At 45.4% G+C, this 15,813-nt stretch overlaps 7 protein-coding genes across 7 annotated transcripts; 5 read left to right on the forward strand and 2 right to left on the reverse strand.

The window, feature by feature from the left end:
• Window positions 1-189: 189 nt before the first annotated feature.
• On the forward strand, window positions 190-4,201 carry FSST1_002994 (alpha/beta hydrolase; the record flags this gene model as incomplete). Its single annotated transcript, XM_083229032.1, has 7 exons — window positions 190-338; window positions 411-645; window positions 696-755; window positions 940-1,251; window positions 1,381-1,585; window positions 1,650-2,312; window positions 2,364-4,201. The coding sequence occupies 7 exons, from the start codon at window positions 190-192 to the stop codon at window positions 4,199-4,201; spliced, it is 3,462 nt and encodes a 1,153-aa protein (XP_083086424.1).
• Window positions 4,202-4,853: 652 nt separating this feature from the next.
• On the forward strand, window positions 4,854-5,627 carry FSST1_002995 (uncharacterized protein; the record flags this gene model as incomplete). Its single annotated transcript, XM_083229033.1, has 2 exons — window positions 4,854-5,396; window positions 5,451-5,627. The coding sequence occupies 2 exons, from the start codon at window positions 4,854-4,856 to the stop codon at window positions 5,625-5,627; spliced, it is 720 nt and encodes a 239-aa protein (XP_083086425.1).
• Window positions 5,628-5,676: 49 nt separating this feature from the next.
• FSST1_002996 (uncharacterized protein) lies at window positions 5,677-6,084 on the forward strand (the record flags this gene model as incomplete). The annotated part of the gene is made up of 3 exons (XM_083229034.1): window positions 5,677-5,742; window positions 5,798-5,893; window positions 5,944-6,084. The coding sequence occupies 3 exons, from the start codon at window positions 5,677-5,679 to the stop codon at window positions 6,082-6,084; spliced, it is 303 nt and encodes a 100-aa protein (XP_083086426.1).
• Window positions 6,085-7,312: 1,228 nt separating this feature from the next.
• Window positions 7,313-8,301, forward strand: FSST1_002997 (uncharacterized protein; the record flags this gene model as incomplete). The annotated part of the gene is made up of 2 exons (XM_083229035.1): window positions 7,313-7,797; window positions 7,848-8,301. The coding sequence occupies 2 exons, from the start codon at window positions 7,313-7,315 to the stop codon at window positions 8,299-8,301; spliced, it is 939 nt and encodes a 312-aa protein (XP_083086427.1).
• Window positions 8,302-8,764: 463 nt separating this feature from the next.
• Window positions 8,765-9,521, forward strand: FSST1_002998 (uncharacterized protein; the record flags this gene model as incomplete). The annotated part of the gene is made up of 4 exons (XM_083229036.1): window positions 8,765-9,065; window positions 9,118-9,165; window positions 9,215-9,354; window positions 9,411-9,521. The coding sequence occupies 4 exons, from the start codon at window positions 8,765-8,767 to the stop codon at window positions 9,519-9,521; spliced, it is 600 nt and encodes a 199-aa protein (XP_083086428.1).
• A 208-nt stretch (window positions 9,522-9,729) lies between these two features.
• Window positions 9,730-10,290, reverse strand: FSST1_002999 (uncharacterized protein; the record flags this gene model as incomplete). The annotated part of the gene is made up of 1 exon (XM_083229038.1): window positions 9,730-10,290. The coding sequence occupies one exon, from the start codon at window positions 10,288-10,290 to the stop codon at window positions 9,730-9,732; it is 561 nt and encodes a 186-aa protein (XP_083086429.1).
• Window positions 10,291-10,913: 623 nt separating this feature from the next.
• FSST1_003000 (cyclic nucleotide-binding and patatin-like phospholipase domain-containing protein) lies at window positions 10,914-14,524 on the reverse strand (the record flags this gene model as incomplete). Its single annotated transcript, XM_083229039.1, has 6 exons — window positions 10,914-11,981; window positions 12,033-12,197; window positions 12,261-12,855; window positions 12,911-13,191; window positions 13,239-14,335; window positions 14,395-14,524. The coding sequence occupies 6 exons, from the start codon at window positions 14,522-14,524 to the stop codon at window positions 10,914-10,916; spliced, it is 3,336 nt and encodes a 1,111-aa protein (XP_083086430.1).
• Window positions 14,525-15,813: the final 1,289 nt, after the last annotated feature.

Raw genomic sequence — 15,813 nt, forward strand, 5'->3', positions numbered from 1 at the left:
TTACTCAATGAGCAACGCGGCCGACTATCCCTAACTTACATCCGCGCATCAGAAGCACTGACAACTCAGAGTATGAGACAGAATATTAGATGATTTTATACAACTTAGGCTAAACTTCTTGAACGACTTACCTTTGCACCCTAAGTCTTTGAAGGCCAACTTGTTTGTCATCCATATTGGATCTTCGCAATGGGGTTTTGGAAGAAACTCTCATCACGCACTAAAGTATCCACACAAGAAGGATCCGTCAACCAAGGTTCTCCATCGACAGCGCCGGCTCCGACTGGTCATCCGCAGGGCCTAGAAATAGTCTCTGAAGGAAGCAACCCCATTGTAGAGTTAGTACTATGTTCGGACGTCTAAACCCCTTGTCCGTGAGTGCGTTGCGGGATTTCTAATCAGCCTTGCAGTATCGTCGTTATCCACGGCCTAAATGGTCATCGCGAGAAAACCTGGACTGCTAAGAACGGCGTCCATTGGCTTCGCGATTTACTGCGTATAGATATTCCCGAAGCACGAATCCTTTCTTGGGGTTACGACGCAAAAACGCACGCTGCTTCATCTTCCGATACGTCTTGTGCGTTTCTGTATGATCATGCGCGGACGCTAGTCTCCGATTTGAACAGGAGGCGGATGTTGACCAAGGTGAGCCCATGTCACGTTACTATCATGCGATGATATACTAACGTTTACAGACTTCGGAACGGCCGATCATATTCATCGCACATAGCCTCGGCGGTATCGTTGTGAAGAGTGTAAGACTACTTTTTTATTCGTCAGGGAATGTTGGCCACCGGAAACATGAAAGGCGAAATTATGAGGTCATCTTATTCAACTTAGGCCAGTCTTTCAAGTTATTTATTTTCGTATCTTGAAGCTCACGCGGCCAATTTTCCTGCTCATACATACACGAGGCGCATAGCTAATTCATGATAATAGGCCCTTATCCATTCAGATTCAGCGCGCAAAGGTGCACTTCTTGACCAGCGGTCCATCAAGCTTTCGACTTACGGCATTGTTTTCATGGGCACACCTCATCAGGGTGGGAATGGTGTACAACTAGGGCGCATCTTCATCAATGCGGCCTCTGTTTTCGTACAAGCCGATGATCGTCTCCTCAAACATCTTGAGAGAGATTCTGAGTGGCTCTTGCAACAACTAGGCCAGTACGGCCCGATAAGCGGTGAATTTGTGACCAAATTTGCTTATGAAGAATACGAGACACCGATAGCTATGGGCAAAAAGATCTTGGTTCGTATACATTTTCTATTCATCCCTCAACTCTCAACCGAAGCCTGAGCTTTCTCTCCTTTTTCATTGCTGTCAAAAACAGTATATTTCTTCCTTCTATCTCTGAATTGTATTGCTAATCCATCCAAGGTCGTTCCAAGGGCATCAGCGGTTGTCCCGGGGCAGGCAGACGCGGAGCCAATTGCCATTCATGCAAACCACAAAAACATGGTGAAGTTCAAGTCAAAAGAGGATGTTGGCTATATTACCATGCTGGAGAATTTACAAATCATGATGAAGGACGCTGAGGCCGTGATTCGAGCACGATGGGAAGCAGAGCGCCGGGCGGATAATGGTGGGTGATTCTCTCTCATTAATCGGTTTGAGCTACGCAGCTAATATGTGGACGTATACAATAGCTCGAGCTGATGGAAAGGATTTCTCTCTCGAGTTCAGTCTATCAGAGGTCAATGATGTCAACCATTTTGTTGCAAGAAATGAGGAACTCGCACAATTAAAGAAGATCCTGACAAACTCCCATGATCGTCGTACCGTTGCCATTCATGCACTCGGGGGTATGGGCAAAACACAACTGGCCATTACCTTTGCAAAGCAAAACCGCAATGACTTCTCCGCCGTGTTCTGGATGAACGCGACTGACAAGGAAACGCTGAAACAAAGCTTCCTTAGAGCAGCAGATCGAATACTTCGCCAGCGTTCCCCTCTTTCTTATGTCGAAGATGCCGTTGCGAGCAATGATCCGGACATGATAGTAAAAGCTGTTGGGCGATGGCTAAGCGAAAGGAGCAACAACCAATGGCTTATCATCTTCGACAACTATGACCACCCTACTTTAGGCGACAGCGTTGGCAGTAGGCATTCCCAGCATGATGATAGCATCGTCACGAAAGATTACGATATTCGCCCATTCTTCCCTGAGACTCATCACGGTGCAATTATAATCACAACGCGATCATCCATAGTAAAGATTGGCGAGACTGTAAGACTCAAGAAGCTCGAATGCATCGAGGATGGTCTCAAGATTCTGGAGTCTACATCCAGACGCGAACGGCTCATGCAAGGTAGTGTATATCCACAGTCGGATTATACATCGTTATACTAAGGTTTCATAGATCCCGCAGCGGTCCGCCTTGCTGAAAAGCTCGATGGTCTTCCACTTGCTCTTGCCACTGCTGGTGCTTACTTAGATCAAGTTGCTATGTCATGTGCTGAGTACCTTCAACTCTACCAAGAATCTTGGGGTAGACTCCAAGAGTCCAGTCCGCAGCTCTTGTCATATGAAGATCGTGCTATGTTCTCAACATGGAACATCTCATATGAGAATGTTGAGAAATTGAACCAGTCTTCTGCTATGCTTCTTAAGCTTTGGGCTTACTTCGACCATGAGGACTTGTGGTATGAGCTACTGAGTGATGCGAAGGAACGGACACCACCATGGCTACAAGTCCTTACAGACAAACTTACGTTTGTGAAAAGCATGCGCCTATTGTGCGACCACGGACTAGTGGAAGCAAATACAGTCTTTGGGGAGAATGAAACGGGCTCACCAGGTTACAGTGTACATGGATGCGTGCATGCATGGATGATTGACGTTTTGCACAAAAAGACCGACAGAGACATGGTGCGAATAGCTGCCACATGTGTGGCATCGCTAATCCCAAGCAAAAAAGATAAGGAATATTGGCTTATACAACGACGGCTTTTGCGACACGCTGATCGATGTTTGGAGATGATGACTGAAAGCACTGAAATGCCCGATTTCGCACCATGGATCTATAGGGAATTTGGGAGCCTCTTTAGGCACCAAGACCGATTAAAGAAGGCGCAAACGATGTACGAAAGATCGTTGCAAGGGCATGAGAAGATGTTAGGACCTATGCATACATTAACGCTCGGAACAGTCCACGATCTAGGGCTCACCTATGAGAAACTAGGTGAATTCAAAGAAGCAGAAGCGATGCATAAGCGGGCATTGCAAGGATATGAGGAGGCACTAAATCCTAAGAAGGTCTCAAATACAATGAACAGTCTTGCGCTTCTCTACTTCAAGCAAGATCGATTTGCTGAAGCAGAAGTAATGTATGAGCAGACATTAAAGAGATATGAAACATCACTGGGACCTGAGCACGCATCAACGCTTAGAGTAGTAGACAATTTAGGGAATCTCTATTGTGGCCAAGGTAGACTTGACGAAGCAGAAAGACTCTACAAGCGAGCATTACAAGGGAAAGAGAAGACATTAGGGCCAAACCATACATCGACGATCAAGACAGTTAACAATCTTGGAAGTGTCTACTTTGAACAAGATCGACTTGACGAAGCAGAAATACTATGCCAGCAAGCATTACAAGGGCAAGAGAAGGTATTAGGACCCGACAATACATCAACGCTCAAGGCAGTTAGTAATCTTGGAAGCATTTACCTTGAACAAGGTCGACTTGATGAAGCAGAAAGAATGTGCAAGCGAGTATTGGAAGGGAAAGAGAAGGCACTAGGACCCGAACATACATCAACGCTCAAGGCAGTTCACAAACTTGGAAGAATCTACTTTCGACAAGGTCGTCCAAATGAAGCAGAAATCTTATACCAGCGAGCACTGCAAGGGCAAGAGAAGTCATTGGGACCTAACCATACATCAACAATCAATGCAGCCTTAAATCTCGGGGTATTTTACGATCGCCAAGGTCGCCTTGAGGAAGCAGAAACAATGTATAAGCGAGTGTTAGAAGGATATGAGAAGGTGTTTGGGTCAATCGCTTTCAAAACGCACTTGACTTCATTGAGAATTCTCGAAAACCTCGCTGATATCTACCAACATGTAAATAAGCCAGAGCTAGCTGAGAAATGTTACCTACAAGCGCATAGCGGGCTTGAGATGGCGTTAGGGGAGAATCATGAAAGGACGATAAAGGTTAAAAGGAAGTTGGAAGACTTGGGATTGTGTGATTAGAAATAATAGATGGGTATCAATTGCTAATTATCATCGTCAGTCATTATTACGATTTTACGCTACGAAGATAAATAGACCAAAATTATAATATAAACCTAATAAGATGAACTACGGATACCATCTCTTATTGATTTATTTTTTCCTGTACTCTACTTGCAAAGGCAAGATTAAGCCTCTCAAATATCATCTCTTATACCTCAAACGGCCAAGTTATCACTACCCTGAGGCCTGTCTAGCATCTCATCTATCTGAATACGTTGTGATCACTCCCGTATTGTTCCCATCGTGGAACTCTCGTCATAGCCACCCTTGTTTCGCATAGAAATTCATAATGTGCTGACTGGATCCGCACGCTGACATTTTACAACCTATATCAGGAACGTGAATTGCAGTACTGTTCAAAGTTCTCGAAACCTAATCGTGGTTCGCTGACGTCAAGCTGCTCGCCAGCCACCAGGAATATGCATGTCTCACCAAATGTGACACGAATACAGAGTACTAACCGAAAATATTCTTGCCGCGGCGGGGGTTAGGTATTAAAGGTACCCGAGTAAACAACCGATATATGTTTGAGATGCCCATCCTCTTACAAAAACCTCTAACTCTCTTGCCCAACTTCAACCAGAAATTACTTTCACGATACTTAGTTATCATGAGCATCAAAAACTTATTCGTAGACGATGAAACGTCTATTGAGATCCAGAAATTCCACTCCCTCGTCTCTGACTCTGCAGAAGACTACAGCAGTGACGCTGTAATATCCATTACCCACGTGAGGGACCTCTGGTTCAGTGATCGCTATGAGTTCCTTGAAGTAGTAATCGAGAATCAAGAAACTGGAAATCGATCTCGACTTATTGCTGAACGTTTGAATGGCCAAGACCAAGTCTCCCTCAGTTCCTGGGGTGGTTCCAAAGACTTCGGATTCTTATCTTCATCTGGGAAGCAGAAACGTTGTCCTCTCCCACTATTCAGCGTTGCATTCAATTCAGGAGACCTCAAGTGTTTGGACTTTGTCAAGATGCTAACTGAAATCAATGACATCGGGAGAGAGTACGACTTGTTGTCAGGAAACAGCTACTGGTTTGCCATTACGGCATACAAATCTCTGAAACTGAAGTTCAACGGCCGAGAAAAGCGTTCTAGTTTCTTGGGGTGGAGAGAACGCTTGGTCGTTTTCAAGAAGTCTCATCAAGTATGTATTATATCTACAGTAAAGTCCAAAACAATGTTGACACCATCTTCGCAGGACGAATCCGATGAATTCAACGACGAACGTAATAGTCTTATGAAATGGGCTCCAGGCAATCCCGCGCCGGCATGGGAGTTCTTGGAAGAGGTCTACAAGGCTGTCATTCGCCCCACAAGCAGAAGTGAGGAAGAATCTGAGGAGGATATCGAGGTAATGATGGCATGCACCTCTTGACTAGATGATGGTGACCTAACACAGACAAAGGAAAATTTGACGTCATATCATGGGAGACATGGACGACAAAAAGACTCTGGGAGCAATGGAAGATGCAGATTACCCTGCAAGTATGGTAAGATTGAACCTCTCTCAAAATAACAGCCTAACTTGTGACTGACGTTATACAGTCTTCCGACCTCGATCTGGATCGAGTCTATCAGCATGCCAAGGGACTTGATAACGTCAGTGACTACGTCGATTCCTATAATGAACAAGAAGAACATGTAAGCCATATATCTTATAACCGTATTCATTGATACTTATTCATCCACAGGTTGATGGCAGTGAAGACGAGTCCGATGATCCGATTCTCATTCCTGAAGATTTCCAAGCGTTAGAGCCAATTGAGGAAGAGGTGGAGAAGATTAATTATGTCGTTCAAGTTATGGCAGGGCAAGCTATTCATGAGTTTTAGATATTTAGATATTTTTCATAGTAGAGATGTATTGCAGACAAACTCTATCAACAGTAACTACTATCAATTACAGAATGTAACTGAATCGTCTTGTAATTAACATATATATATATATAATAGCTTGACTACACTGATCCTTTTCAAGCCTCACCCTGACTATTAATACCAGGCCCTGTTGTTCTGTCCATCCTAGGTAGTTCAGCGATGTTCTAAAAATGAATGTTTGAGAGGCATAGATAAATAAAATATTAGTAAGAGCTTATCCTTAATAATAGGTCAGAAGAGACGCTTTTATAACCGCAAACATTAAAATGACCCAATAATCAGGCGGGCCAGCTGAAAAAGCAAGATGTGCTGGAGGTATTCTATTGAGCACAATAAAGGCTATCCCTCCATTCAAATTGCGACAAGACGAACCTAGAGACAGGTACACATTCTGGGCCATTTCTATCCCTTGCGTAGTCAATGTATAGACATTTCATTGGTCTTTGTATTACCTCAAAACATGGGTTGCATAAGTTCATAATTCAGAGGTAGCTGAAGGATTCGAACATGCGACTTTGGTCGGACGGCCTAACTGTTCTAGACTAGACCCTGGGACCCAACTAGGCTTGTCCCTATGAAGAAACCTCCGAGCCTCGGTGAAGATCGCAAGTACCTCATACTCATACTCTGGTGAAAAGGCTATTAATATGCTCTGACATTCTCGCAGTGTGGCCCAGTATTGAATGTATATTTTTTATCTATCAACATTAAACTAATCTCTTTCATTATTCAGCTGCCCAGTATGTATAATTACTCAACCGCAGAAATGAATGTGCAAACCCCTGCAGGACTGTACCACGGTTACATCAAGAATCTTTTGCGAGACTAGCAAACCTCTGTTGTTCAACTAATAATTTTTAGCATACTGAATTATAAAGCTAAATAAATTAATCACTTTGAGCCATCTTCAACCCTATGCCTAGCTCATTGCTTTTTGTCACCCTTAGGGTTTTCTGTCACTCTTGATTGTATGCTTAAAGCAAATAAGCACTAAGAGCGCTGGCCACACCATCTTGATGGCCTGGACAGCTGTGTGCTGTTCTTATCGACTCTATCTAGCCGCTTTACAGGGCTGAATGGAACAATTTAGCCGTTGTTTGTATAAGAACAAGGTCTGCACCTCACCGAAGGATTCACTGCAGTCTCACCAAATAATTTGTGGCGCCACCTGATAGCCTTCAAAATGCCTACAGCGACAGAATTCTTCGGAATCAGCGCCAACAATTTAGGGCCTCTAACAACCACCTATACAGCACCCTCATCATGTACAGGAACCAGCAACACCGACCACATCCTCTACGCAAACGCGACATCTCCTTACCTGGATTATATGCTGTCCTCGTCCTGTAAAGCTAAACCTTTCGGCGATTGCTATCCTAGCGGAAAAGAACGTGACGCGGTTGCGACGCAAACAACAACTGTCGGCCAAGGTCTTTATCACTATTTCTCTCCAGGATTTGCTTGTCCCGATGGCTGGGAGACTGCTGCAACGTTGAAGCATGGATCCAAGAGTGGCGAAATTGATGTTTCGGGCATCCTGACGGTTTCAGCGACGCATGCCACTGAGAGGCTTAAGAGCGACTTCTCGGCAGCGTTGCCACTTCATCCCACCGATTTTTGGAGAAATGTTCTTGAAAAGTCTGAGACTCTTGCCTTATGCTGTCCTCGGTAGGTTCAACGCCAATCATTTTACGACAAACACTGACTGGCATACACAGCGGCTACGCAGGCGACATTCACGGATTCTGCAAATCCACGCTCGGTCCATTAACGAGAACTAAGAGTAATGAACCAGACCCAGAGCTCTGCAGGGTGGTTGTTATAAATGATGATGACTTTGTCGCCACCATAACGAGCCTGGACGGTGTGACCCTGACGAATGGAGACGCCTTGAGATCGGTAGGGCCTGCAACCGGGAGTCTCGTCACGACTAGAGCGACCATTGCTCACTGGAGTGATGATGATATTAAAGACATTGCACGTGCAACTTGGGTACCTGCTGTGACTCTGATTCATGTTGAGACTGCCACGGGAAGTGCAGGTAAGGGCGGAAGTGATGATGGTAAAGATGGCGAGAACGCTGCTGCGAGTGTTGGAAGGGGAGGCATTGTCAGTGTTCTTGGGGTAACTCTTGGTCTTTTGGCAGGCGCGGGTATGTTGATGGCTTGGTGATTTTTTACAGTGATAAAGTCTGTGATGCAAATGTTGCACTTACTGCCAATACACATGTTACTTATTCAGACCCTGTGTCAATGTGCCTCTTTTTCGTCTCTGTTTCATAGCTGTATAATTGCTATAAGTAAAGGCCTATTCTTCTTCTCCGATAACCCCAGTCAACAATATATTCTCCCACGGCTCTTTTGCTTCAACAATAAAAAACCCAACATACAGCGAAAACATCGGATGATCAACCTCCCCAAATTACTATATCTTCATCTGCTTTACTTTGGCATTCTATACTATTTATAAATATGCCCAGGCAATCAACAAGGCCACCGGTATGTGACTTTATCAAAATTAAACTATTTTGGCCCTTTTCTGACATCTCCAAGCAATTCTACCGTCTCAGATCGATTGATCCAATGTACAGATACAGTAGATAACTATCATTCCAGACCTAATCCTAGCTAACAAGATGATAGTAAGGGATCGCTTCAATCGCAAATGGGAACGATCCCAGGGTCCTCCACCACAAATAGAAAATATCTTTCACGTTGGCATACCAGAACTTGAAGCTAGTCATCGCGGCCAACGGTTCAACGCGTACAGAAATAGACGTCGTGGCTCCTGGCGATATGCCTTTCATGGTACAAGGCGTTATTGTCATATCGGCTGTGGGAGCGAGACAGAGAGACAAGGACGTCTGTTGGTCTGTCGAAACGATTTATGTGGTATTTATGGAATCATCAACAATTCGTTCAAAGTCAACCATTCCGGTAAGATATTATATCTGTTTGTTCTTGGAGGTTTTGCTGACTAGTAGGTGAGCTCGTGGGTTATTTGGAAGGGGGATTTATACCACGTCGTCGTCGTTTAGTAAGTCACTGCCACCTCTTCTAAAAGTGTGAAAACTAATTACATATAGAAGCAGATACGTTTTCAGAGAACCACGGAACATCGTGTCAACTAAAAGCCATGTTCTTGTGTAGATACGTCCCCGGACGTGTTCAGTATCTTTGGCATGGGAACCTCGACCGAACTGCGCCCTGCAGAGGTTACGATAGTGTAAGAAGCAAATATTTAGATTTTGAGATATTAGTTTACTAACTGTTTGATACAAGGTCTCGGCTGTTTTGGCAACTCAGGGTGGATCGGTGAATTTTCCCGAAGCGGTCGTATATCGGGATGATGCGATCGTTCCTGTTGCTGTTATAACTTATCTAGGATATTGAGATAAGAAGTGATAGCATGCAACAGCTGTAAAATCGAGAAGATAAAGCAGACAGCAAAAAACTTTTCATTAACGGTTTCCAAACGTCCAATCTTTGATCTCACCATTCATGTTGGATATATAATAGCCCAAGTGAATATAACATCGTCGACCACGCGACGATCTCATTAAATAAACTACAAATAACATATTAATAATTCCTTCCCTTGCTAATCCGCCTTGCCCGTTGGTCGCATCTCAATAATATCATCCATAATCCTCTGACAAATTCCCTGGTGCGCCAACTCAGTATATCTCGAAACAAACGGCATAAGTAACCTATGCGACTCAACAATGACCTCCTCAAACAACTCCCACTCTTCTACAAGTGTCCCATTACTACTTGGCGTTCCAGGATCTGGGGCTTGTCTAACAAGACACTCTATCCAAACCGTAACGCTAGCTCTCGCGTCAACACGCGCTCGAATCCCGTTATGAACTTTGAGAAAGGTTATGGGCCAGTACTCATCCTGCGTGAGACCTGCAACAAGCTCTAAACGCTGAAAACACAGAAAGCTTCGAACGCTGCTGTTGGGCGGGCCGAAGAATGGCTCGCTGTGGACGCGCGCCGTGTCGGGCGGAATCTCAGAGAAGCTTGTGAATACTGCATTGTGTTTTAGAAGAGGCGTAAATGTTTGGATATGTGCCAGGACAGCTTCTGGGGGCACGTGGCTTGGGATGGGTGCGGTGACGAGAACTTGATTCTTTGAGCGCATGGCCTTCTTTTTCATTTGAGTGTTGGGGGATCTTATATAAAAGGTTAGTCATGGCTTTGTCATGCATGGCATTTGCATTTGAAACCTAGCCACGTGTGTATCCGTCCACGACATGGCATAGCTTCTTGGCTCGAGCTCTTCTCACCTTTGTTTGTGGCCAATGAATCAAAGTTGGCATGGGAATCCTTCGCTTCCCCGCAGTAGATTCTTGTGAGATAGATGTAGTGTTCCAACCCTTTTTAGGTCAGCTCTAGTAAGCATCAAGGGCTGGTTATGAGGCATTGGAAGGGAGATAGCATACGAGATTATCTCAGGGGACATTTGTTGACTCCACAAGGGAGGGAAATGCTGAAGATAAAAAGTGAGGCTGCTGATTTTCCGCTCGGGCCTTGGAATGAAAAAAGCAAGGTGAGGCACAGCAATTGGTCACTCGACGCCCTATAGTCCGCTGGAAAAAGGGAGAACTCGACTTTCTAAACCAATCAAAGTCGATAAACCTTCGCTTTGACAGTTCTATAATTAGTCTCATTTGTCTCTGCCGTGTGGGGAAAGTTTAATGTCGAGATAAGCTGTGGACCAAGCTCCAGGTTATGTCGAGGCTCTATTATATTAAAGTAAATATCGACCGGCAGTCAATGCTACCCTCCTTCATTTTTGATACCTCTCGGTAGGGCGAGATGATCCAGTTTACCAGATGTCTTGAGATCCCGCAACCAATTCTTCGCACCTTCATACCCCATCTCGCGTATATCATCAAACTTTTCCATGTCAAATGTCCCAGTCTTGTCCAAATCATGGAGCATGTATAAACACTCTGGCGTATTTTGTATGGCCTTGATCTCATTTGTGTTGGTGGAGAATGTTATAAGTTCGAGCAGCTGCAGCGAACCCCAGACGTCTCCGTCAGAACCGACCGCCCCGTGAGGCGAATTTCTGTGTGGCTTTCGTGAGCTCGTGCAAGGGAAGATCATTTGCGCAAAATTCCACCATCCCGACACTGATTGGCCTAGGGTTTGTGGTGGCGGCGCGCCAGCTGTGTTGGACACGTCAAAAGCCAGAACAATCTCCGCACCTAGCGAAAGAGCTGGGAAGACAGGAACGTTGGCCGAAAAGCACCCATCAACCAGGATATCGCCTTCTCCTTCCACAGCAAATGGAGGAAAGATGGGTGGTATACTCATAGACGCTCGAACCATCTGCCAAAGAGACCGTGCTTGAGGATACATGGTTTGACCTCGACCACCTTGACTCATGTTTGTCGCATTGCAATAAAACGACAACCTTAGATCACTGGAATCCAGGTCTTGTTCCATGGCCGAAGATACGTGGCTGGTAAACATGGTACCAGATGTCCACGCCAAAACGGGCATCGTGAAGTCCAAGAGATATCTGTACCAACGCGACACTTTGCTGAAGGCCCTGGCAGCTTCTACTGTGCGATCAATAGACATGTGGCTTGCGTATAGAGCACCAATGAAAGCGCCCATAGACGTCCCACCTACAATGTCAAAGGGTATGCCTTCTTCTTCGAGGGCTTGTAGAGTACCCAGATGGGCGAATCCGCGAGCGCCACCACCGCCGAATACGACCGCGATTGAGCGTCCAGTTATGCGACGTGCCAGACGCTCAAAATCACGGGAAGAATCAACATTGGCAAGGCGAACTCTTTCGATATGGGAGGTGGGAGCTGAAAGCCACGGCCGCTCCTTTACTCAATTAGTATGCTTTGTACGGCTTGTGTCAAAACAGTAGCTTACTTGTATGTATGGTCTTGTGATAGCCTGAGGGCAAAACTCGTCTTCACCATCATCGACAAGAACAAGAACCTTCTGAGCCAGTGTTCCGTGCCTCTCGAGCTTGAGTTCAACCCTTGTGATTCTTGGATCCGCATCGTCCATAGCCATGAGAATAATCATATCAGCCTAAATGAAGAACATAGTCAGCAATCATTCCAAGGCAAGTCGGCTAAGTGCGGTACTACTCACTGTCGAAATACAAATGTCATTCCACGTTGAGTCAACTGAATTCTCTCCAACAAGTATAGACAAATTAGAGTTTTGCTCAACATGTGCGATGTAATCCTCCAGATACTTATTTCCAGCATCAGTGAACACAGAATCTCCTATAGCACTGATCACACTATGAGACTCCACAAACGACACGCTTTCCTTTTCATAAATACCGAGCGTCACTAAAGCAGAAGATAGAAGTGTTGCGCACTTTGCAGTCGGAACTTCAGCAGAGAGTGGGAGCACGGCAATAGTCCGAAGGCGATTAGGGTCTGATGCCATCGTACTTGGTTGAGTCTGGCCAGTGCGCTGTGTTTGAGCGACGCTGCTCCAAAGCTTGGTTCCTAGATCGGGTGCATAGTTGATGAGCTTCTGGTAAGCTGACTTTTGTAACTGTGCTATCTCGGATTTTCGGATCGCGTGAGCTGCGGATGGCCTTGGACAGCTTGTGTGGAACTCAAGTACGCCAAAAGCATTCCCTGGTCCGTACTCCTTGGTGTGAGTCTCTCCAGCGGTTGTGCTATCTTCACTAATACGAATACGTCCTTTGACGACGAGAGAGATGCAATCACTAATGGGTGTCAATCAGAGTGGCTAAATGCTCCAAATAAGTGGGAAGTACTTACCTGAAATCTCCCTTTTTGTAAATTTCTCCTCCAGCTTTGATGGTCGACCAGTCGAGTGCAAAGTCTATCAGTGAGATCAGAGGGGGCAGAAGATCATGCATCTTGGCGGCTAGCACCACCAGCATTTGAGGGCACAGGTCGGTCAGCCGTCGGAGGAAGGTTCTTGGCAATAGGCCGACTGTTGACTTTGTTATGGCTCTGAAGTCGAACTGGGACTTGTTATTCTGGACCAAGCTGCTGTGTCCGATTATGTCTCCTGGGCTAATCTTTAACATCGGCACCTACTCCTCGTTAGCATACCTCATTGGAAAGTGAGAAATCCAGCTACCTTGGCAAAATGTTCACTTTTCTTCTCTCCATTACATGCCTCCAAAGCACCGTCTATCACTAGACAAACACCAGGATATCGCTCTCCGTGGTGTGCGACATATTCCCCTTGGCCAAAAGAAAGTATCTCAATGTTGGCTTCAATCTCGTCCATGATCGCCGGATCTACCGAATCACTACTCCGAACATTGAGACCTTTAGGATGCACGAGCATATTGACAACCCTTTGTGCAGCATGGGCCCTTATCCGTCTGGTGTCAGGTGTTCGTTCCTTGAATTGTGGGATACTTTGGCGCTTTCGTTCTGTCTTGGAAAGGATGGACTGAGATTTGAACACACCGAGAGTGCCATCGTCGCTGGAAGTGCTTGGAGGCTTTTCAGTATTAATCGTCAATTTTAGGTTCGGATTGCTGCGGCTTTTTGGAAGAGGGAGCCCTGCTTCTTTATACAGATCTGCTCCCAACATCGATTGTGGTCTTGAAGTAGACGATATAGATAAATTCGAAGGTGCGCGATGTCGTGTTGTCTTTGCATCGTAGATAGCTGCGAAGCTATCGTTCAGTGGGCTATAAGGAGATTCGGGTATGTCATCTTCGTAATTAAAAAGTGAGGGTGTGTCGCCAAACGGATTTTGGTGAGTTGAATCACTGGTTAAGGAGGTCATCTTCATCTCGCATTGTAACACCTGACTTGACAAGCCGAAATGGTTTTCGGAAACTGGGAATGTGACAAGGAATAGTTTCTGTAGTAAGGCTTGGATCATGGGAGATCGCAGATCTTCGGGAATGGTTCCCGACTGGCGCAGATATATTCTCCCAAGCTTCAAGTCTGTTGCTGCTTCGTACCGGACTCGTGCTTCTCCAAACCTCGGGTTAATCTGTGCACTAATATCCTGTTTCGAGAGCATGTCGAGGATTTGGGAGGTGGAGTTGAGACAGGCCCCTCTTTTGAGGGACTTGGAAACAGCTTGACATTCTGATTGTAGAGATGTGTGGCTGGGTATCGTGGATATGCTATCGGAAATGGTAACGTTGACTTGGCCGTCGAGGACGAAGATGAGAGCTGGCGTTGGGTTGCTCCATGGGTCGAATTTTGTGTCTGTATATCGTTGACGGTTAGTTACTGTCGCTGGTCTGAAGTAGTTGTGGGTATATCACTTTTGCTGATCTCGAAGTGATCGACATCCTTCACAAGCCGCTCTATGGCCAGGTTCTCGGCGAACCGTGTACCTTCGTACGAGCGGACGAGACTGAAAAGGTCATGCTCGAAGTTCCGTAAATTGTCCATCTGTTCACGGCGATCTTCCCTTGGTGGAAAGGATTTGGTAGATCAAGGGAGTAAACTATACAGAGTGTTGTGTGACTTGAGTATTCTCTCCAGGCACAGAAACGTAACCAGGATCAAATGAAACGTGAAACGAATGTGCAAAATGGGCAGGCATGACGGTAGAAAAGAACACCAAAGAAATAGCGGATGACGTCGAATAGAGGCAGAAATAAGCTAATGTCCTCAACCAAAAAAGGAAAGAAGTGAGAAATAAGACATAAATCAAGTCATTTTCGCCGCTGATTTGTTCGAAAATGTCATCCTATTCAAGTCAGATGCGGCGATAAATCTGACAGTAAGCGTAGGTAAGCACGTTAGCCATGATAATGGGACTAGCTGACATTAAACATTGGCCGATCTGATGCTTATTTTGGTCTGCGCTTTTTAGTCTGCAAGGCGCGAGGATTAAAATGGATATCACTGCCACCTGGACTTACATCAGATCTTGGTCTGACTCTGTGTTGGCGGTTAACATGGTCGCGAGTTTGAGGCGAGGTCAAAGCGAGATTATGGTTAGAGCGAGCTAGCAACTGAGCCTCATCTTATTATTATTACAAATGTTACCGTTAGTAGTCATAAGAACTTTATTCTAAATCTTAGGGAAGACTTCTATTGTTAGTCCAGGTGTGCTTAATTCTGGAGATATCCCAGATGATCAGAAGCCTATGTGATTGGCTAGTGAACCAATGAGAGCCTGAATGAAATTGAACGCACCTGAGAGGTCCATGACAATCAGCCGATCTATCGGCGCAAGCAGCCATCGTTCGTCACTAGATAGATGGCGCACTATAAAGGATCAGGAGTACAGATTGAATACTCAATCTAACGTTTAACTACATCCTTCTTCCTTTATATCTCCAACGATGTTTCCCTACTTGATTGAGTGGGACTTTTCACTTGACCCTTGATTCAATCCCTATGGTTGAATCCAAGAACCTGGCCATGGGACCTGTCTCCAGATACTCAAGACGACGCCTAGGAAGGTACAGTGGGGGGAGGAGTAGAGCGTAAGAGTCTGTAAAACAACTTTTCATTGCCTCATTTCATTCATCTGGCCTCTGTCAAAGATGTCTGGCAGGCTGTAGTAATCTATCTACTTCATATTTAGATTTTGATATCCCGACACACGTCCGCCGGGATGCGTTCCTCTCTTCTAAAAACGCGTTCTCTTCCTTTCTGGAACAACATGAACGCAGTCCTATACGAAAGGAAACCCAAGCGAGATACCTTCTGGGGCGACCTCGGTCTGG

This window comes from Fusarium sambucinum, chromosome I, assembly GCF_050947815.1.
Source record: "Fusarium sambucinum isolate potato_lamoka chromosome I, whole genome shotgun sequence".
Taxonomy (NCBI): domain Eukaryota; kingdom Fungi; phylum Ascomycota; class Sordariomycetes; order Hypocreales; family Nectriaceae; genus Fusarium; species Fusarium sambucinum.